Consider the following 22,470-nt stretch of genomic DNA (forward strand, 5'->3'; position numbering starts at 1 on the left):
AATTTTAAATTTTCTATAGAAAATTTGAGGATTTTGAACAGGAATATAGAATAGCCGAAGAGGTATTTCGTATTTTATTTGAGTTACCTCTTCTCTTTTATGATTCCCTAATTTTTTTCAATAAATTTTAAATTTTCTATAGAAAATTTGAGGATTTTGAACAGGAATATAGAATAGGCAAAGAGGTATTTTGCATTTTATTTGAGTTACCTCTTTTCTTTTATGATTCCCTAATTTTTTAAAATAAATTTTAAATTTTCTATAGAAAATTTGAGGATTTCTAACAGGAATATAGAAAAGGTGAAGAGGTATTTTGTATTTTATCTGAGTTACCTCTTTTCTTTTATGATTCCCTAATTTTTTTAAATAAATTTTAAATTTTCTATAGAAAATTTGAGGATTTTGAACAGGAATATAGAATAGCCGAAGAGGTATTTCGTATTTTATTTGACTTACCTCTTTTCTTTTATAATTCCCTAATTTTTTTGAATAAATTTTAAATTTTCTATAGAAAAATTGAGGATTTCTAACAGGAATATAGAATAGGTGAAGAGGTATTTTGTATTTTATTTGAGTTACCTCTTTTCTTTTATGATTCCCTAATTTTTTAAAATAAATTTTAAATTTTCTATAGAAAATTTGAGGATTTGTAACAGGAATATAGAATAGGCAAAGAGGTATTTGGTCTTTAGGAAAAAAAATACTAAATAATAAAAGCATAAATTTTTTGTTGAATTTTTTGTCTTTTTAATAAGAAAAACCTTTACGTAAAGTAGTACAATATTAGTAATATTAGTACACTCAACAATTATACTACAAATATATGCAAATGCCTTTTTAAAACGTTGGTTGCTAACGGTACATCTATTACATTACACAAAAACAGTTGAAAGTCAACTAGTAAATAAGTATGGCTTAAATTCAATCATAATAGATTTACATACGTCAAAATTTTAGTTAAAAAATTCTCATTACAAAAACATGAATTATATATAAAATTCTACACTTTTGATAACATGTATAATGATTTCGGATGTGTTTTACTTAAAAATTTGATTAAATAAATTTCTTTTTTGGTTTATTAAAAATTTGGATATTTGGTTAAACGTAAAAGATAATTATAAATTTAAAAACATGGTTGATCGAGGAGAAGTTGTAACTATCTTCGTTGGACAAGCTGGTTGTCAAGTAGGCAATGCTTTCTGGGAGCTTGTGTGCCTTGAACATGGTATAAAACCAGACGGTTGTATAGTTCGTGGATTTGAAAGTGATGATACCTCTTATCATACATTTTTTTCTCCATCCCAGGTGTTTTCTCATTTTAATATTCTAAAAAATCAAATAAATATACAATACTCAATTAGTTATTATAAATAAAATTCAATAGACTGGAAAATTTAGTCCAAGAACAGTTATGATTGATTTAGAACCAACTGTTATTGATGAAATACGTACCGGATCATATCAGTATCTATTTGATCCATCATCATTGTTAACTGGCAAAGAAGATGCTGCCAATAATTTTGCAAGAGGATATTACAGTATTGGAAATGAAATGATTCATCTTGCACTTGATAAAATCCGTAGAGTTTGTGAAAATTGTTCAAAACTAGATGGATTCATTGTTTTCAGGTATAAACTTCTATAGCCATCATCTGTAATCATATATAAAACTAAATTAGTTATTGAATATTGTAAATTATAATTTACACATATTTTAAATAAACATACAGAAGTTTTGGAGGTGGTACCGGAAGTGGTTTTACAACATTAATACTTGAAGGTTTAACTGCAGACTTTGGCAAAGTATCAAAACTTGATTTTTCAATTTATCCATCACCTCATATATCAACATCAGTTGTTGAACCTTATAATGCCGTTATGACAACTCATGGAACTCTAGATTTTGAAGATTGTTGCTTTGTAGTTGACAATGAGGCACTGTATGACATCTGCGCAAGGTAATAAAATTATTATTAATATTAATAAAACATTCATAAACTCAATTACATTTTTAATAACAAATTTTTAATTATTTTTTATTAATTTTAGAAATTTAAATGTCAATAGACCAACTTACACTAATCTCAATAGATTATTGGCACAGGTTGTTTCAGCAATAACAGCATCATTGAGATTTGAAGGATCTATTAATGTTGGACTGGAAGAGTTTCAAACAAATCTTGTTCCTTATCCAAGAATACATTTTCCTCTTGTATCATATTCACCAATAAATACTGCCAGACAAGCTATAAGCACAAACATAAATGTTTCACATATTACCAATGAATGCTTTCAACCATCTAATCAGGTCAATTATATTTACAATTTAAATTGCTACTTATGTATTCATTAAAAAAACAAAATCATTATCATCTTAATAATTTTATACTTTTAAGTAAATAAAAATTTAATTAAAAGTAATAAACAATATTTTATTTATCATAAATATTATTGAAAGAAAAAAAAAATCTCGTTCTTTCTATATGAGAATTTTTTTATTTCAATAAATAAAATACCTGATAAGAATAATATATTTTGTTTACATAATAAATAAATTAATTACATAAACAACATATTGAAATTAAACTAGTTAAATTATTTATCAAATAAATTGCATTATTGCAATTTTTCTTGTAAATTTATTGTCAATAATATTGTTCATCTAATTTATTTATTTAATTTTTTTTTGTTTGTAGATGATTAAATGTGATCCAAGACATGGTGCTTATATGAGTTGTTGTTTACTATATCGTGGCAATATCAATCCAAATGACGTCAATCAAACAATAAATTCATTGAAAGGAAAAAAATCAATTCAATTTGTTGATTGGAGTCCAACTGGATTTAAGGTATACAAATTGTTAATTTGTTGAACAAACAAAAAGGATATAATATATATTATTTAAAAAAAAAAAAAAATACAGATTGGAATTAATTATCAACCTCCAACAACAGTGCCTGGTGGTGATTTAGGAAAAACTGATAAATCAGCAGTTATGATGACAAACAACACATCAATAAGACATGCCTGGTCAAGACTTGTTAGCAAATATAATATTATGTTTAAAAAACGTGCATTTGTACATCATTATATTGGTGAAGGAATGGATGAAAGTTTTTTTGTCGATGCAAAAAATGATATATATGCACTTATTGAAGATTACAAAGAAATCGAAACATGAATGATAACTAAATTCATTAAAATTATCATTAAAATATTCTAGAATATTTTCTACATGCAATTCATTCAAAAGATTAATAGAGAAAATACTTGATCAAAGTGTCTACATTATTTTTATTTTTAAAATAATTTTTTTTTATCATGTAAATAATAAATGAAAGATAAGAGACAATGATATGGAATATTAAATGCTCGAGTAGACTTACTGGCACCTGACAAGAGAATGAAAATTTTTATATTATTCTCTTTTTTTTTTTTTTTTTATATAAATATTTATATTAATGTTTGATTAAAAATTTCATGTTTTATTCCAGGTGAGCTTGTTGAAATGACACAAATAAAATTATGATTAATGACAACGGGTCTTGGTAAATCTTGATCATATGTCTGCCTCGTGGGCCTACTTGTGATTATGATTCTTGGGACTTTATGTATCTCTTATTTCATTAAAATAAAAAAAAAAATAATACATAACACGCATTGGTCATATGATTCACGTGATTCTTTGTTGTTTATAATCATCATCAACTTGTATATATATACTATTCATCAAATATATATATACTTATATCAAAAGAACAATAAAATTTACTCATTATAGATATTTAAATTAATTTTCATCAATGTTATAATATTTTTATATTCTTTGTCTTGTTTTAATATTATATTATTTATAAATAAAATATTTTTCTATTGTAAATTTATTCAATGATAGGTACTTGATGGTAAATTTATTTATCAAATGATTAAGTCGTCGAACCATGCCCCCTCAGTAGAATAAAGAACAAATCTCTTAAAGATTACATTCAGGGCTAATTGCATACCGAAATATTTATGTAATAAAAATAAAAATTATACGAGATAAAAAATCATGATAAATATATCTGTGGAAATTTTTTGTTAAATTATAAAAATATTAGATTGACATAATAAAAAATAAAAAAAAAAAAAATATTTTAACAAAGATATCAAAATATATATGTCGATTTTTTCTTAGATATATATATATAATAATAAATAAACAATCAATCGCCTGTCTAACAAATAAAAAATATTACAATGACGTTGTAAAATTTATCTAGTCGAAACTTTAAATAAATATATTTTCAATGATTTATAAATGTAATTTAATGAAATATTAGAATAATAGATAAACAAGAAAAATAAAATTACATAGAAACTTTAATCCTTGTTTTTTTTATTTTTCTATTTTTTTTCAGCGCGTGTATCCCTTATCAAAATCATACAATGAACAATCATATTTCCAACTATTAAAATATATTCACCACGTGAAAAAAATATATATCAGACCGTGAATGATATATCAAGAAATGACGCAGTCTGTTATTCTCTTATCAGTAATTTATACTAGTTATCTTTTGTTGCCCCTCTTTTTTTTTATCACAATATTAAAATATATAAATTGAATTATTTTGCTAAAAGAGATCAGTTGAATCTTGGTCTTTCACTCATTAAGAATAGTCCAACCACGAATGTGGAATTACGGACTTTTCTCAATCAAATAACATCATCATAATCATCACTTGACAGTGATTGAATAAAAATATTAAAAATATAACTAGATTTAATCAAGTTATATTTTAAATATTATCTAGTCAATTTTCACCAGTATAATTAACATATTTAATCAAGGTAAAATATAATAATACTAAAAAATAAATAAATAAATTTAATTACAACAAATTTTCATATGAAAAATTGTTAATTAAATTTATTTATATATTTGCAATATGAAATTCTAGATTTTTTTTTTCATCAAGTGTATTTTTTAAATAAATAATTATTGTACTCACTTTTTTTTTTTGTTGTTCCGTTTAGATGCTGATTGGTGGAGCAATAAGTTACGTTGCTGGTAAACAAGCAGTAAGAACAGTCTACTGGAGAACTGCAAATAATGGTAGACTTTTAAAAACAGCTAAAACATGCATGTTTCAAGGACCACCAAAACCAGCACCATCATCAACATCAGCATTTCCAGCTCAATCCAACCTAGATGCATTAACAAAAGTTGTTTTAAAAAAATCAAAATGTTAATAATAATATAAAAAAAAAATATGGAGAATTTGCAATCTACATTGTCAACTCATTTATATAAAAAAAGAAATATTTTTTAAAAATTGTTTTTGGTAAAATTTACATGACAAGAATAATGATATTTATTAATTGAAATTTTAAAAAATTTATACTATATCATACTTCAACAATAACACCAAAAATATGAAAAAAAAAAAAAAATTGTTATAAATTAATAAACATAAAAAAAAATTAATTCCAACAATATTCAGTGTTTCGAGTAAATTTTTAATAACAAATAAAATCGCATTATCTGACTGATAAATTAATTGAGATAATAGCTATTTTATTGAAATATAAAATTAATTGTCATTTTGAAGATTACACTCACCGTGTGAGTGGCTGTGGCCATTTGCGATATTAATCTTTGTATCATTATTTATTATCATATTTTAATAAAAAGATAAATATTTAAAAAAAAGATATTGCAAGGTTTTTTTGATTGTTATTTATCCAAATAAAAATGATTAATTTGTTGCTAAATATAGCTGAATATTTATTGACATTGTTTATTATAAAATAACTATTGATTGGTTTCTATTATTTCTCATTCAAGTCGTGATGATTTTGCGTTTTGTATTATTCTAATAAGTCTATTTATCTTTCATCATTTTTTTTTTTTTTTAAATGTTTTACGTCATCATATAAAATTAAAATTATTTCGTCATCGAAATCCCGAAATATTTCTTTAACGAAATTTTTTTTTCAGTTCATTTACTCTTGTATAAATTTATGTATTTTATATAATAATTGATAAAAAATTTGTCCATGATTAGTATAAACAAACTATAATTTATAAAAATAAAAAAAAAAATAATTAAAATCGGGGTCATTGGAATTTTAATTGCGATGAATGACGTCAAAGAAATCTTAAATTTCCGAGCAAAGTCTTACAGCTGTCGACAATGATTTGATATATATTTATTATCTACATTTCTAAAACAATAAAAAAAAAAAAAGAAAAAAAAAAAGTCTAATGATTTTTTAAATATTTTTAAAGATAAAATAAATCATTACAAAGAATAACAGTAAAAAAAAAAAAACTTGTCATATGTATATGTTAAATCAATAAATAAATAAAAAAAAAAAATTGTCATTATTTGTAAATAATAATTAATCAAATAAATAAATAATTTCCTGGTAATATACCGGTATTTAATTGTCAATGAAAACACATTGTTAATTTTCCGATATATATTATGTTTTTGTCACGACTGCGCAAACGGAAATAATCTACTCTCATTTTGACAATATTCAATGTATTTCATTTAACACATACAAATTCTATAGGGTGCTATTGTTGGGTGATATCAAATGCAATCAGTCAGGATAAAATATATATATATATTTTTACTATGAGTCAAGAAGAGAGGTAAATAGTGCAAGGGAATAGTCAGACTGAGTCGGCGCCGATCGATTCTATGCCGAAAAAATAAAAAAAAGTAGAAGAAGGTTTGAACGCTCGGTCATCGATTTGACACAACTAGCTCTAAAGGGATTGTGAAAAAATAAAAAAATAAAAATACCGAGGTCGAGTAGTAAGAAACATCAAAATTATAGTGAAAATAATTGTTTCATCAAAAAAAAAAAATACATTTTTACTATTATTTTAATCATTACTATCACCAAATTAAATTAAATAAAAATAATATTTTAAATTAAAGCTATTAAAAATTAAAAAGTTCAAATTAATATAAAGACGATGACATAAAAATAAAAATAATCATAGCAGTAGTGACGTAATAAGAAATATTAAAATTATAAAAATAATATATAATGCAAACTTACGGAAATGAAGAGTATAATTATGGTGGAGCTGATTCATCAATGGTTCCACCTGGAGGAGGAGGAGCAGGAGGAGGAAGAAATTTACCACAAGTACCTGGTGCAAGACCAATGGTTGATCCATCAGCTCAGGGTGAAGTTGATCCAAATATTTATGGAGCACCAAAAGAAGCAACCCATAAAATAAGAGGAAAAAATGATATTATTGAATATTTATTTGGCAATGTTGATCATGATTTACTTACTGTAAAAACATTTTATTTTTTTTTTTATTCTGCATTTGGTTCATTATTTCCATTGATGGGTGTTTATTTTAAACAAATGGGTATGAATGCTGGTCAATGTGGCCTACTTATTGGCTTAAGACCATTCGTTGAATTTCTTAGTGCACCATTTTGGGGCTCATTGGCTGACAGGTAAGTGATTAAATATTGTAGTATTATATCTCAGTATATATATACCTATTTTTTTTATCCAATTTAAATATATATTTTCATAATTTCTATTTTTCTACTTATGAATAAATATTGTTATACTATATCTATATCTTTTGAAGAATTTTCAAAACAAATAAAAAAACAATCTAAATTGATGATACTTTCCTCGTGTGGCTATCTACTTTCGGTGTATACATTGCATGGTAAAAAAAAAATAAATAAAATAAAATAAAGAAAAAAATAGGTGTAGAAATATGAGTAGAAGTAGCAGATATTGTTCTTTGGGCCCGAACAGAGGACCAAAAACATTTTACAGATGGCAAAAAGGCAAGCTGATTCTACTGGCGTCATTGTCGTGTTGGATTATTTTCACTCTACCATTGGGATTCTTTCAACCACCTGGAGCAAAATGCATGGTTTGGAGAAATAATAGTTACTGGCTTGATGATGCTGGTCAACCAGTTACTCGTATCAAACGATCAATCGATAATAATCAATTTTATGAGGCAATCAATGATGAAGATGATGGTGATCTTGAGGTTGCTGCCAATGTTGTTTTTGAACGGATGAGACGAAGCACTGATGACGATGATGTTAATGATGATTTTGATGACAACAGTCACATCTACAACAAACATGAAAATAAAATTTTTAGAATACAAAGAAGCAACAGGATACAACGACAAACACAACAAAATTCTGATGGTGTTGATGATCTTAGTAGTAAACAAAATAATGATCAAACTGATTCTAGTGCCAAGGATATTGATTTTAGAAGTATTGCCAAGTCAAATAGACCAGCTGATGTATTGGAATATAAACGTTTTTTAAAAGTAATATATATTTTAAATTAAATTAATAAAAAAAATTTAATAATAATATTTAATTTTAGAATGAACCACTTGATGAAACAAGACCACCAAAAAAAGCTTATTCTTATACAAAAGTACGTTCAAAACCAGTTAAAACAAAAATAATGGTTGAAAGATCAATTGATGAATTTGAAATTGAAGAAACAGAAGTATATGAAGGTAAAAAAGGAACAAGAAAATTAATGTTTTTATCATCAAAAGAAAATAATGAATTACAAGAGATAATGGAAAATATTAATGAAGAGGAAGCAAACGTACCACTTGTTAGACAACGCAGAAGTATGAGAGCATATCGTACATCTGGTGGTATGAGTCCAATGTCCGTTTCCTTTGCTGCAAATTACGATCCAGTTAAACACAGTGGACTTGTCAAGCCACGTTATAGTACAGTTGTTTATCGATTATCTGTAAGTAATTTAATTTCTATTATTAAATTTCATCAAAATTTGTCATATATTAAGTACTATTTTATAATTTTTGCATTTACAGGATATACAAAAAACATTTTTCCTATTATTTTTATTGGTTATTGTTGGTGAATTTTTTGCAGCACCAGCAATTACACTTGCTGATTCAGCAGTTATAACACTTTTAGGAGAAGATGCTGATAGGTAATAAATTATTAGGATTTTTTAAATTTTAATATTATAATAATTATATATTATAAAAAAATTTTTAGATATGGAAATCAGAGAATGTTTGGAAGTTTAGGATGGGGTTTAGCTATGTTTATTGTTGGTATTGTTCTTGATCATAGTACATCATTTCCAGAATCAAGATGTGAACCTGATCCAAAAGAAAAAAATTATAGTGTTTGTTTTTCAATATTCAGTGTACTTATGGGTGCTGCATTAATAACAGCAACACAAATTAATTTTAAATATGATTTTAATCCACCTGAAACTGTTACTATTAAACCACAAGCTGAACAAACACGTGAAGAACAATTACAAAGTCAATTATCACAGCAATTACATCTTCCAGGACTTCAAGATTCTTCAGGTGAAATACCAAAGTCTCAACCAACCGAGGATAAAGTAAGTTTTAATTAATTTATCTTTTTATATTGTTAAAAATAAATTAAATAAATTTTTTTGTTATTTATTACAGACAAAAATGTTTGCCCAAACAATGAGAGAAATACCAGAATGGGTTACTGTACTTAAACAATTTAAAGATTTAAAATGCATATCATTTTTGTTTGTTGCTTGGTTTATGGGTTTTGGAATTGGTTTAATATTTACATTTCTTTTTTGGCATCTTCAGGATTACGATGGTTCACCAACACTATTTGGTGTTGCATCAGTTATAAATCATATATCAGAAATATTTGCATATTTTTTTAGTTTTAAATTAATAAGACAAATGGGACATGTTAAAGTACTTTGTCTTGGTTTAGGTGGAAATATTATACGTTTTCTTTATATATCATATTTAACAAATCCATGGTTTGTGCTTCCATTTGAATTAATACAGGGTATTACACATGCTGCTGTATGGGCAGCATGTTGTAGTTATATTGCTCATAATACACCACCTCAACTACGTTCAAGTGCACAAGGAGTACTTCAAGGTTTACATCATGGTCTTGGTAGAGGATGTGGTGCAGTTATTGGTGGAATGTTTGTTGCAAGTTATGGTAAATTTAATTTATCAAAATTAAAACAATCAAAAAAAAAAAAAGGAAAGTGATGTAAATCATAATTTTTGTTTTGTTATGTTTTTTTTACAGGAAGTACTGCAACATTCCGAGCATATGGCCTTCTTTGTGCAGTTGTATTGGCTGCATTTATATTTATTAATTTCTACAGAAAAGATGAAGGATTTGTTGCTGACTTACCACAAACAGAGGATCCACATCAAGTTGCTGAAGCAACACATCTTGCACCACATGGTGTACCAAGTAATGCTATACCTCGAGCATTAAGTTCAAGTAGACTTCATGAAATGGCACAAGAGCCAAGTTATGGTGCAACATATCAAACAGCTGGTGGTAATCTTGGTGTTCCTGGTGGCAATCAAGGAGGTAATTTTTTTATTATTATTTACTAGTATATTATTAATTTTAATAAATATATATAATTGATAAAATATTATTTACTTTTTATTTTAAAAGGAGGAAATCCAACAAATCCATTTTTGAATAGCAGTGGTGGCGGTGGTGGCGGAACTGGAGGCTACAATTACGGTATGACCGGTAAAGGAGAGGACGAGTTCATTCGTAGGAGCTTCCAGGTACAAAAAACCAAAAAGCTCGAATGGAAAATTTGAATTTAACAAGTCAATAAATGCATTGATAATGTCAAAAAAAAAAAAAAACAATGCTTCGAACTTTGAACGAGGTAGACTCAGTCCTCTACCTTGATGCCTAACAAAAAAAATCCGAAGTTCGAAAGGATTATATTATTTAATATTAAAAATAATAAATTTTAATATTTTTTGTTTTAAATTAAAAACATGAAAATACATGATACTTACTTTTTTTTTTTTGTTTCTTCAGGTTTACAGTGAAGTTGTAGGAAGTGAATTTGAGATAATAAAACCCCCACCAGTGGTAACTCATCTACATGCCCAACAGCCATGTACCAATCCATTTCATCAGCACGATTACGACTGGTAATGACAACAGCGCCTAAGCACTTGAAATTAAATTACTTTTCTTTTGTTTTTTTTTTTTTTTTCCTTTCATTGTCACTATCAGTATTGAACATCGACCTTGAATATTACGTTGATATAAAATTATACAAAAAATAATTAAGAATAAAAAAAAACAACCTCATTTATCATTGTTCTGATGCTTGGTGGCATCTTCATATCAGTAAGGTTACATTATAGATACGTAAGTACTCGAGCAGGACAAAAAAAATCTGAAAAAAAAAGAAAAAAAACATTCAATTAAATTGAGTCCATCTAGAAACAAATCTATCGAAGCATAGCCATCCGTTGAATTATTTACAATAATAATAAAAAAAAAAAATATATATAAAATATATTTCTTTTTATTTTAAAAATAAACGTTGTTAATTTAAAAAAAATTTTATCAAATGTAACATCTTTTTCTCAACGTTTTTACAAAAAAGAAAAAAACAAAAAAAAAAAAAAGTTGTAAATAATTATTGAATTTACGACGAATCAACATAATTAATTTTTATTTTTTAAATTTGTTTCGTCGAGTATTTAACTATTGATGTTATTTATTATAAAAAAAAAAAAAAAATGAAACGTTGATAGAATATATAATTTATTATAGATCATTAAGTATTATATGGTAAAATCTAGTCATTATTCCAATGTTCATTAATATTATTAATTTAAAAAAAAGAAAAAAAAAAATGTGTTTTTGTGCTTGAGTCTATAATATATTTACTTTTGTTGACGTTAAACAATAAGATCATGTTTTAATCCCAAAAAAGCACAAATATTATAAAAAAATAAAAAATGTACCTATATAAAATTATTTATTAACTAGATAAATTAAATATATATATAAATAAATATCGTCGTTAATAATGTACGACTTTTTTTTGTGTCTAAAGTTGAATTATACGTTATCGATTACTTTGAAAAAAAAAATCTTAAAAAAATAAATAAATAAAGTACTTGAATTGTTTTGTTTGTAAAACATAAAAAAGTAATACATCATGATAATTTATATATCAAAAATGTGGTTTTGAAATTACCTAAGAATCGTTGTGCTTTTCAATATTTTTTTTTTTTTTTAAATTTTAAATCATATCAGCTGATAAATAATTATTTAATGTATCTTTTTTATTTTTTATTTATATATAAAACGTCGTTTTATCAAATAAATATTATCATTTCATCAGTAAAAATAAATTAAATCACACAAAAATATTATATATTTAGAAAAAAAGAAAAAAGAAATGCACAGTTATTGAATTTTTTAGTAGTAAAATAATCAATACATATCAATTAAAATTAAGGTATTTTAATATTTATAAATTTCACTTTGCACACTCATTAATATACTCGAGTAATGAAATATAATTATTATTGGTTAGTATAAATTATAAATTACTTATTCAATACATATACTTTAAAGAAAAAAATAAACAAAAAGTGTTGATTAAATTTACATGAGATTATTGATGAATGTGCGAGGTGTCATATTATCATTGCTTCAGCTAGATCATGAGCATTATTAAAATAAAAAAACCATTATATAACTGCGACATAATGTATAAAAAAAAGAATGAAAAAAAAAAACACAAAATAATTAATTGCATAAAATTCATTTTGCTTGGCGCTTACTTGTACCCATTATCATTATCATTCCAAATTAATTATAATTTTAAAAAATTTATTACATACCTTCATGACATATATAGCTGCTCATATGCTGATTTATATTATTTCAAATGACGTGCAAGCTGATGGTGAATATGGTGAGTTACCTGAGATAAATAATCATTTTATTCGGTTGATTTTTCATCATAATGAATCCCATGAACTGTTCCATTTGATTCCCCAATTGCAACATAATTACAACAAATAATTTCAATTACTTTAATTATCTAAAAAAAAAAAAATAGGTTTTTTTAAAGTATTTTTTAAGTTGAAGTATTATTTTTTTTTTTTTTTATTGAATTACATTTTTTCTTTTTTTTTAATTATATACGCATGGTAAAAAATAATAAAATTCAATTCAGCAAACCTACACAAAATCTTTCTGGCTGGATCTTGTAAAAATCAAAAAGTCACTAGTTCAACCTTTAAAAAAAAATTACATAATATATACTATTATTTTTAAAATTGAATTTAATTAAAAAAAAGTATATCAAGTAATATTTATTTTTAACCATATTTGTTTGTATATTGAATAAATATTATTCAAAGTAAATTAAATAATAATAAATTCATTTGTTGAATAATTATTATCAATTGAAAATTCAAAAGAGTTAGAAGAATTATCATATGTTGATGATAACAAATTCATTACTTCAATTGATTTTCTTGCTTGTTCATCAAGTTGCAGCATAATTATAATAAATGATGTTATTGATTTGATTATCTGAAACAATAAATAATCATATATATGTTTTTTTTTTTGCTTTTACATATTTATATTTTTAAATATATAATTATTATATTAGTACATTGTACAAAAAGGAAAAATCCAATTCAATAAAGCCATAAAGACTAACTTTTACTGGATCTTGTAAAAGCCGAAGAGATATCATTTCTACCTGTAAAAAAATTAAATGATTATCAACAGATTTTGCAACAATTATTGGCAGTGTTATTAATATTATAATAATACTTCTCTTGTGTTGATAAACTGATGTTGTAGCATTACTTGATGAAGAATATTTCCAGTTTCATTAGCTTCTTTTACCGTTGAACTAGCCGAATCAATAAGAAAAAACATTTGACAAAAATGAAGTATTACCCATGACATTAATGCCAATACAGTAACAATATTGTTAAATTGCCATTTTTGTTGTTCATCATCTTTAAATTTATTATAAGCCATGTATCCACAAGCAGCAAATTCCATAAAATTTGTTGAAAGTAATATTATCAATGGTAGTGAAAATAAATTACTAATCATACTCAAAAGTTCCTTCAAATCACTATGAACTTGACCAATAGCTTTCAGATGACTGATTGGCTCGTAGTATCTATATTTAAAAAAATAAAAAATGTATAATATTTATTAAATTTGTTTAAAACTCAGTAATAATCATACCTTGATAAAACTGTTGAATTAACACCTGGTAAATCAATAATAAGACGATTGATTTTTTTAAAACGTTTTTTCAACACCAACAATGAAGTTATAAATATCACCAGAGCATTTGGTCCAATGACAAGTCCAAGATCAAACCAAAACCATCCTTGATAAGTATTATATCCACACCAATACATTACAATATTATTTAAAATGTAATGTATATAAAATATAATATTTACAACAATACAAATAATCATTAATAATCTTATTGATGAATCAATTGCTTCATCTATTCCTAAATTATTTAATGATACATTTGTTTTATTAAATTTTTGTATAATTTCCTTAATTTTAACGACTTGAGTTATTGCAATAATCCAAATTATTAATATTGTTAAAAAATTTAAACCAACACCAAGAGCATCACTTATTATTGACATTGGTGATGAATGTACAAGTATTGTATTAAAACCATTTGTTAAAACATCTTTTAATGAAATAAAATATACTAAACATAATATTATTGTATATATTGTTCCAAATAATGAACGTTTTAATGATTTTTTTTTATTTAATTCAAATGGAAATAATCCTAATATTTTCCAATAATAATACATCAGTATGAAAAATTTATTTTTCGAAATCATTTTTGATATATTATTAGTTTATAGTTTCAATGAATTTAAAAAAAGAATTGATGTAAAATTATGAAATTGTAAATTCAGACTGACTGTACGATTCATATTGTTCCATTAATTTAATTGTTTTGATAATATTTTTCAATATTTTCAAGGACAAACTTGATAATCAATCATTTTTATAAAAAAAAATAATAATGTAAAAATTAGTTTAGATAATTATTGATTCGAAATTTAAAGAGCATATAATTAATGAGTTGTCTCTTTAAATAGTTTTAATGTAAATTTACAAAAAAAAATAAATGATATTAAATTTTAATGTAACAAATGGTCATTGTCATATAAATTTATCAATTATTCACCTTTTAAGTGATTAAAAAAAAAATGAATAAATAAAAATGACAATGATTAATCACTTGGGAAAAATATTGTTGACTTTGGAGGTCATATAAATCATGTAAATATAATTTTTTTTTTCAAATTTTGTAACACCAAACAAATTAATATATCACAATAATAATATCTGAGCTATACTTTGAATTTAAATATTGCATAAAACATGTTGATATCAAACATTGAACCCTCAAGATATCAAATTAAAATATAAAATAAAATATACTCTTTATAAATAATAAAAAATATATTTTTAAATTAACAATAAAATATTTTATCATTGTAATTATTTTATTCTAAAATTATTCACATGATAAAATATCTTATTAACACAAATTTTATATCATTATGATAGCCAAATCATATAAATGATTTAATCAAAGACTTTAAACAAAGAAAAAGTATTTTTTTAAAAATAAAATATAAAACTTTATTGTACTCATTTGAAAGTTCATTGTACTCGAGATTTTATATTTCTTTTTTTATTATTTATATTGTGATTTAATTATGTTGGATCTTTGATGACGTCAATTTAATTTAAATGATAAAAATTTATATTAACTTAAAATTAAAATCGTGTTACAAAAATAAATAATATTTAATTTGAAATAAAAAAAAAAATAAACTATAAAATATTAAAAACTACTAATTTTCAACTACAGGATTTTTTAAATTTGGATATAAACGATTGACAAATATATAATTTAAATGTGTACTAAATAACGGCTTTATTGATAGTTAATTAGCGTTCTAGTTAACTTGTTTATTTTTTTTTTAAATTTATTAACCATAGGCACTATTTTTATCGAAGCTTAAAAACTAGCTTGCTGCCTAGAAATCACTCGATGTAAAGCGTCGCAAAAAAAAAAAAAAAAATTTCTTTCTAATTCTATATATTAAATGTATATCATCAAATTTTTAGATTATTTTTTTTTTTCTTTAAATCTTTGTGAAATTATTGTATTATTTAAAATTCATTACCCAAAAGGGAATTATTATTTTATCTATGCAACTATGTTTTTTTTTATAATATAATTATTAATTGTATTTAAATTTTGTATATTATTTTTAATTATTGAATTCATGCATATTGTTACGATATTTTTTTTTTGTTTAAAAAATTTTTTTCTGATTAATACATTTGTGTACTATTATTGTTATAACTATTATTATTATTATTTAATTATTTGGTTTTAACTACCGTCAATTGAGCAGTAAATCTATTGAGTAACTGCACAATTAACTCGTGCAATTATTTATGTCAAAAAAACAAAAAAAAAAAAAAAACTTAATGTGCCCTAGATTCACTTTTAATTTTCGTTGATATTAATTTATAAGTTTTTCAACAATCAACAAGATTGATATCGGAAGTAATATATTTATTTAAAATTATTTTACGACAAAAAATATATCGTACGAAGATTTATTTTTTGGAAGAAATTTTAATCAAAGAATACTATTTGAAATACTGTTTTTTTTTGTCAACTATGTAAACTATTGAAAATATTATTAGCATTTTTATCATATTTTTTAGATTTAAGATCTCATTATTTTTTTTTTTTTTGTTCTAATTTTTTTAATGGCAAATTCAGTGTACAAGATTTTTTAGTATTATTTTTTTTTATCATTGGCACTGATACGCAAATGATATATTCGATCAATTTAATTTTATGAAAAAATATCTTAACAAGCTTAATGAAAGTATTGAAAAGAAAAAAAAAAAAATTCTATACTTAATATTTCAAGTATTTTAAAAGAAATTATATCCTTTTTTTTTTTTTTAAATTTCATTATCGAAATAATTGGCCCGTTACATACTCTTGAGATTTTGTAAAATTGTTTTTAACAATTTTTAATGTTATCGTCTTTTATTTTTAAGATAATTGATAGTTGAAATTATTTACATTTTTTTTTTTTTTTGTAGGGCACAATAATTGTTATCTAGTTCATTTGCGTAAAACTGGATCGGCATCGGTCAACGTGTCACTAACGGCAGAGTTTTATGATTTTTTATAATTATTATTTTTTTTTATTTATTGTATTATATAATAATTTTTTAACTATTGTGAGTGTGACACAGTGAGGCAATCATCTTAGGACACTCTGCCTAAATCCTCAACTTTCAAAATTTTTATTATCATTCATGAAAAAAAACTTTTCGTTTGCTAATTATTTTTAATTTATTATTATTAATAATTTTTTTTTTTTTTTAAGGTCACAGCCTTCAGAGGATGCAAACGTGCAGTGACTAAAAAAAGTCCCAGCTACGAGCACTAAAATTCCTAGTTATCCTATGAAATATGACTTGATTATTTTTTGTATTGCTTATATTTTAAAACTAATTAGTGATTTAATTGTGACGTACTATTTATTTTACTAAAAATTGACTATAAAAATTTTTGCTTTTAAATAATATGTCATGAACCGATATTATCATTGACTATTGTAAAATATTTTTTAATCATGATTATATGACTTTATCGATATGTCTACTTGTAATAATTGATTTTGAACTATTATTTATTTTATTTAGTCCTCTACAAATAAAAAAAAAAAAATTTAACTTTTATATATATGGAAAAAATAAATAAATAACAAACTTGTAAATAATCGTAAAAAAAAAAATTTAACTTTTTAAAAAGCCTAAAAACAGGCAATCACTTGATTTTTATTTTCTTACTATGACTCATTATTAATTAGTCATTAATTAAAAATTATAATTATCACTGGTCTACGTATTACGTTTTTTTATTTATCATGATAACTAAGTAATTAATAAAGTCTTGTCACATTTGAAACCCCTAATTAACTACTTAATGATTGACTGAATTAGTATAATATATTTTAGGGTTGTGCACGTCATGGCTTGACAAAAAAAAATATAAAATAAAAAAATAAAAATAAAAAACAACGACTGTTATTACACAACCCTTGTATATGTAATTAAAAATTGTAATTGATTGACAATTTTCATATTATTATTAATTAATAATTATTAATTTGTTGTACTAATCACATTTTTATCAATATTTTTGATATTAATGTTCTATAATAAATGAGTTCCTACGATTTATGCTTTACTGATGCCATACTCTACCGGACTATAACACGCTGAACGAGCGATCTAAATTTTTTCACTTGGAACTAGATAATTTATTTGTGAAAAATTATTTATTAATTTTTTATCAGCTAGTCAGATGTCAGCTTCAAACATATCTTGTTCAATGGGTTTCTTCACCCAATTACCAAGTTGAGCACGAACAAATGCCTCCTTCAATTGACGCTTAGCAAGCTGAAATGATTTATCAAAAAAACCCAAAGCCAGCACACACAAATTTTTTATCTTTAATAAATATATACTTACATATAAAAAATTTAATAAATAATTTTCAATATTGAAATTTAATATAATTTATTTAATAAAAAAAAAAAAATACGTTACCGAATAATCTTGAACAGATAATTTTGCATCTAAATAATGACGACATGATTCACGTTCAGCATCATCAATAGGAGTTAAATTACCAAGTAGTGTAAAAAACATTTTAAATAGACCTTTTTTTGATATTCTTGATGGTTTACCAAGTTCATCTTTTCCAGTTGTACAATTAATAACTTCAGCTTCATTTTGACCTAAATAAATAAATTATAATATATATATTTTAATAATTATTATATTTTATAATATTAAAGATAATAATAATTATAATTATTATTTACCAATTGTCCAATTGACACTGTAATTTGGTGCTTTGCCTGGTTGTCGTACTTCAGATGATGTTATTAAACTCATCAATGGTTTATTTAAACGATATGGTGGTGGTAAACCTTGAATTGTATTTTCAATTCTACCACAAACAGCACGATACATGTGACTTGGATGTAACAGACTGCCAAGAACGATGCTGTGGAAGTAAATGGGCTCGATGAAGTGGCTGAGGAGTGCACCTTGCACACCTAGTACGTTCCATCGAGCTATTTTATCCGAACACGACATCGTCAGCAGTCTTTGACCCTTTTTATTCAAAAGAATAATGATAATAAAAAAAAAAATATGCAAAAAGAAAATCAATAAGTCTCACCTTGCATGTTCAACTAGTTTTGTTTTGTTTTTTTTTTTTTTTAAATTTAGAATTTAGAACATACAAGATAATTATCTAAACATTGATTCTAAAGTTAAAAAAAAAAAAAAAATGAAATAAATAAATTACCATTAGCACACCATCCCAGGTTTGTATTCCTTCACTACTTTTGACTGGTATAGTACCTTCACCAGACTCAATTTTTGTTCTTAATTGACCTCGTGCACGTCTATTTGGATGTTTATCAACTGATTCATTTTCTTCATGTGGTGAAAATATTCTTGCATCACCACATGGTGCTGTATTAATATACAAATGAAATTGTATACCTGATTTTAATTTATAGCCTTTTTTAACAACTTCAAATATTGATTCATCACTACGATTTTCCATATGTAATGATAATTGTTTATATAAATATTCACAAAGACAACGACGTGCAACAACTTCAGCATGACAATCATTTAAAGCACCACCAGTAACACTTAAATGTTCACCAGATACACATTTTGTACCTAAAATAATAAATATACATGTATTGAAAAAATGACAATTTTATTATTAATAATAAATATAAAATTAAATAATACCTGTTGTAACACAAATTAAATCAGCATCTGTTCCTTTTGTTTGTACAATACCAGCAAGTACTTTACGTCTAGCATGTTGTGGTTTACTTTGCATAAGTTCAGTAAATTTTAAATTAACCATTTTACCAATTTTATCAGCTAACATTTGTGGTAAACTCATTTGTTCATGTGTAAAATGAGTATTTGTAAAATTTGGTAATATTCTAACTGGTAATGATATACAAAATGTTGAACTATGAACATTTCTAAGTTTAGCTAATGCTGCTTTACTTGCTGCTGCTTTAGCAAGTTTTTTACTTGGACCAGTACCCTCAAATATTTCACCATCAATTGATACTGATATTGTAAATTTTGAATAACTTTCACCATTATCAGAAACACAAGTATAAACAACACCTGGATATAATTCATTAATTAAAGCAACTGGTCCTTTATCAACAAATCTATTTGAATTTTTTGGTTCTTGTGTTAATGTTTTAAATGCATTAACAAGATGATTATCTTTTTCTGTAACATCACTTGTAAAATCAGTTTCAATTGATGGTACATTATGACATACATTTAATGCTTGATGTACTTCTGGTGTATTTCTAAATTGTACAATACTTCTAAGTGCAACTTCAGCAGCAGCATGTTTTGCCATTTTTTTCGTACGTCCTTTACCCTGATATTTTTGTCCATCAATTTGTACACACATTGTAAATATTGGAGCATGTGTTGGTCCTGATCTTGATACTTCTTCATAAACAGCACCTGTTTTTAATTCATTTAATGCACAAACTGCATTTTTTGGTTGAGGATTCTTGTGACGTTTTTTTGGTATTTGAGCACCTATTTATTTATAATTAATAATATGTATTTAATCATTAAATTATTATTTATTTATTTATAAATAATTTAAAAATTAATAATACCTTCAATAATAGGATCACCAGATCTTTTTTGACCAGTTGATGGTGAATTTTTTTTTGCCTCCATCTAAATAATTAATAATTCAATATAAAATTTAATTATATAAACAACAGTTATTTATTTTCAAATAAACAACTTACTGTCAAACGGCTTTTAACTGGTTTAACTTGCCGCCTTTCTGACACCTCAGCAATTCCATCTATTAAATAAAAAATAATAAATCTCAAAATTATGAATAAAAAAATAGCATTTTATTTATAAAATTATATAAGTTACATACCTTTTTTCATTGGTGATTGATTATTATTCAATAATTGTACACCATTTGACATTTCGAAACTATTTTTTCTGTAATAAAAAAATATTTCTTATTAAATCAAACTGAAAAAGCTTATATAAAACAAATAAAAAAATAAAAAAAAAACTGTTATTTATCTGCATACAAGTACCCGCAAAATACTGCACTATTGCATTGATTTTGATAACAGTAAGTATACACTGGTTAAAATGAAAATACATATAAATATGGCTTAGTGTAACCTAACCTAACTATAATAATAATATATACAATTGAATAAAATAATATTGTCATATATTATTTGATTTGTAAATTTAATTATTCAAACTAATATTATTGTGTATATAGTAAATAACTATAGGAAACACATATACTGACACTCACCTGACAAATGACGAGTGATTATTGTCATTAGTTTTACAAAAACCAGGTATGTGTCAATGAATATTATGGCCCACCACCAACAATCACACACTACACAGTATGTACACACCAATGTACAAGAGAAAGAGAGTGAGAATAGATATATATGAGCCTATTAAAATGCATAAAAAAGAGAGAAGAAATTTTTTAAAAAACTTTTCATGAAAATTATATGCGCGAATTCATAGGGCGCAACTATGGCGCAATGTTGATTCGTCGCGATTACTCTGCGCATTGCAGATATATCTTTCTTTTTTTAAAAAATATTTTTTCACTGTCTATCCAATTGCAAGGGTTGTCGTCGATAAAGTTAAAAAATATATACATTTGTGTGCATGTATGTAAGCACCCTTCATTGACAAGAATCGTGTAAGGGTAGTTGGCGTCAAGGCAAAGGGAAAAAGACTATAGGGTGAAAACAAAGAGAGAAAAGACCTCGAATAAGATGCTTTTACAAAAGTTGACTGCAAAAAAAAAAAAAAAGAATATTTTTTTTGTTTAAACATTTTTTTGTTTTTTTTATATATTACCAACTCTTGACACAGTACAATGAATAAAAAAAGAATTTTTTTCTATTTTTCATTTCTATTTTTATAACTTAATTATTGTCGAGAAAATAATTTTATTTTGTTTTTAAAAAAAAAAAATTAAATGGAAATTTTTGTATTATGCTTAATGCCTTTTTATTATTATTATTATTTTTTTTTTTCATGTAATTTTGTTAAATATATACTGGGTCAACAAGGCCAATGTGTGTAACACTGGAATAATACCTTTAAATAAGTTTACACTAATAACAAAATCCTTATACCGAGAAAATAGAAAAAAATCAAATAAATAATAATAAAAGTTATCTGACTTGACTTTAATCCAATGTTGATAAATTTTATGGGTCAAATTGTCATTTAACAAGTTTTTAAGATAAATATATATATATTTTTTAAAAATATTTATATAGGTGTCAAGTTTAAATTGACTTATTGATCTTGATAAGAAAAAAAATATAAATAATAAATGACTGATAATAAAAAAAAAAAAGGAATTTTCAAAACGAGTATTTCCATTAT

At 24.3% G+C, this 22,470-nt stretch overlaps 4 protein-coding genes and 3 long non-coding RNA genes across 14 annotated transcripts in view; 2 read left to right on the plus strand and 5 right to left on the minus strand.

The window, feature by feature from the left end:
• Nucleotides 1-799: 799 nt before the first annotated feature.
• On the plus strand, nucleotides 800-3,705 carry LOC122855838 (tubulin alpha chain-like). Of its 2 annotated transcripts, none has more exons than XM_044157496.1 (6): nucleotides 800-1,308; nucleotides 1,388-1,632; nucleotides 1,734-1,961; nucleotides 2,053-2,311; nucleotides 2,700-2,852; nucleotides 2,928-3,705. In XM_044157496.1, exons 1-6 carry the CDS (start codon nucleotides 1,135-1,137, stop codon nucleotides 3,183-3,185), a joined length of 1,317 nt encoding a protein of 438 aa, XP_044013431.1. In that variant the 5' UTR covers nucleotides 800-1,134; the 3' UTR covers nucleotides 3,186-3,705. The 2 variants fall into 2 exon arrangements, with proteins under 2 accessions (XP_044013431.1, XP_044013438.1); XM_044157503.1 differs by having other exon boundaries at nucleotides 1,197-1,308; nucleotides 1,365-1,632.
• On the minus strand, nucleotides 1,838-5,112 carry LOC122856367. Its single transcript, XR_006374140.1, has 3 exons — nucleotides 4,999-5,112; nucleotides 2,081-2,249; nucleotides 1,838-1,952 (listed from the first exon to the last, which is right to left on the minus strand). It is a non-coding gene; the product is annotated as an uncharacterized LOC122856367 (long non-coding RNA).
• Nucleotides 5,113-6,463: 1,351 nt separating this feature from the next.
• LOC122855375 (major facilitator superfamily domain-containing protein 6) lies at nucleotides 6,464-11,336 on the plus strand. 4 transcript variants are annotated; one of them, XM_044156699.1, is made up of 9 exons: nucleotides 6,464-7,479; nucleotides 7,796-8,333; nucleotides 8,393-8,779; nucleotides 8,862-8,983; nucleotides 9,052-9,409; nucleotides 9,483-10,011; nucleotides 10,105-10,398; nucleotides 10,489-10,560; nucleotides 10,873-11,336. In XM_044156699.1, the coding sequence occupies exons 1-9, from the start codon at nucleotides 7,055-7,057 to the stop codon at nucleotides 10,881-10,883; spliced, it is 2,736 nt and encodes a 911-aa protein (XP_044012634.1). In that variant the 5' UTR covers nucleotides 6,464-7,054; the 3' UTR covers nucleotides 10,884-11,336. The 4 variants fall into 4 exon arrangements, with proteins under 4 accessions (XP_044012634.1, XP_044012616.1, XP_044012643.1 ...); XM_044156681.1 differs by having other exon boundaries at nucleotides 6,465-7,479; nucleotides 10,489-10,607; XM_044156708.1 differs by having other exon boundaries at nucleotides 6,465-7,479; nucleotides 7,817-8,333.
• LOC122856412 lies at nucleotides 8,016-10,958 on the minus strand. Its single transcript, XR_006374147.1, has 5 exons — nucleotides 10,851-10,958; nucleotides 10,474-10,740; nucleotides 10,213-10,380; nucleotides 8,631-8,777; nucleotides 8,016-8,125 (listed from the first exon to the last, which is right to left on the minus strand). It is a non-coding gene; the product is annotated as an uncharacterized LOC122856412 (long non-coding RNA).
• On the minus strand, nucleotides 11,146-13,104 carry LOC122856385. Its single transcript, XR_006374143.1, has 3 exons — nucleotides 13,052-13,104; nucleotides 12,705-12,907; nucleotides 11,146-11,239 (listed from the first exon to the last, which is right to left on the minus strand). It is a non-coding gene; the product is annotated as an uncharacterized LOC122856385 (long non-coding RNA).
• Nucleotides 13,105-13,213: 109 nt separating this feature from the next.
• On the minus strand, nucleotides 13,214-14,810 carry LOC122860909. The gene is made up of 5 exons (XM_044164975.1): nucleotides 14,804-14,810; nucleotides 14,083-14,575; nucleotides 13,654-14,014; nucleotides 13,490-13,579; nucleotides 13,214-13,404 (listed from the first exon to the last, which is right to left on the minus strand). The coding sequence occupies exons 1-5, from the start codon at nucleotides 14,808-14,810 to the stop codon at nucleotides 13,234-13,236; spliced, it is 1,122 nt and encodes a 373-aa protein (XP_044020910.1). The 3' UTR covers nucleotides 13,214-13,233.
• Nucleotides 14,811-15,818: 1,008 nt separating this feature from the next.
• LOC122855567 (double-stranded RNA-specific editase Adar-like) overlaps nucleotides 15,819-22,470 on the minus strand; it is a 67,718-nt gene continuing 61,066 nt past the window's right edge. Inside the window, exons 1-9 of one of the 4 annotated variants that reach the window (XM_044157043.1) lie at nucleotides 21,365-21,580; nucleotides 20,963-21,030; nucleotides 20,823-20,881; nucleotides 20,685-20,748; nucleotides 19,771-20,601; nucleotides 19,310-19,695; nucleotides 18,819-19,113; nucleotides 18,541-18,731; nucleotides 15,819-18,390 (exon numbers count right to left, since the gene is read on the minus strand). In XM_044157043.1, coding sequence (XP_044012978.1) covers nucleotides 18,292-18,390; nucleotides 18,541-18,731; nucleotides 18,819-19,113; nucleotides 19,310-19,695; nucleotides 19,771-20,601; nucleotides 20,685-20,748; nucleotides 20,823-20,881; nucleotides 20,963-21,014 — 1,977 coding nt within the window. In that variant the 5' untranslated portion in view covers nucleotides 21,015-21,030; nucleotides 21,365-21,580 and the 3' untranslated portion in view covers nucleotides 15,819-18,291. Of the gene's footprint in view, nucleotides 18,391-18,540; nucleotides 18,732-18,818; nucleotides 19,114-19,309; nucleotides 19,696-19,770; nucleotides 20,602-20,684; nucleotides 20,749-20,822; nucleotides 20,882-20,962; nucleotides 21,031-21,125; nucleotides 21,581-22,470 lie in introns of those variants that run through there. The other 3 variants (XM_044157051.1, XM_044157067.1, XM_044157058.1) reach the window with 3 other exon arrangements.

Source organism: Aphidius gifuensis, linkage group LG1 (genome assembly GCF_014905175.1).
Source record: "Aphidius gifuensis isolate YNYX2018 linkage group LG1, ASM1490517v1, whole genome shotgun sequence".
NCBI classification, from domain to species: domain Eukaryota; kingdom Metazoa; phylum Arthropoda; class Insecta; order Hymenoptera; family Braconidae; genus Aphidius; species Aphidius gifuensis.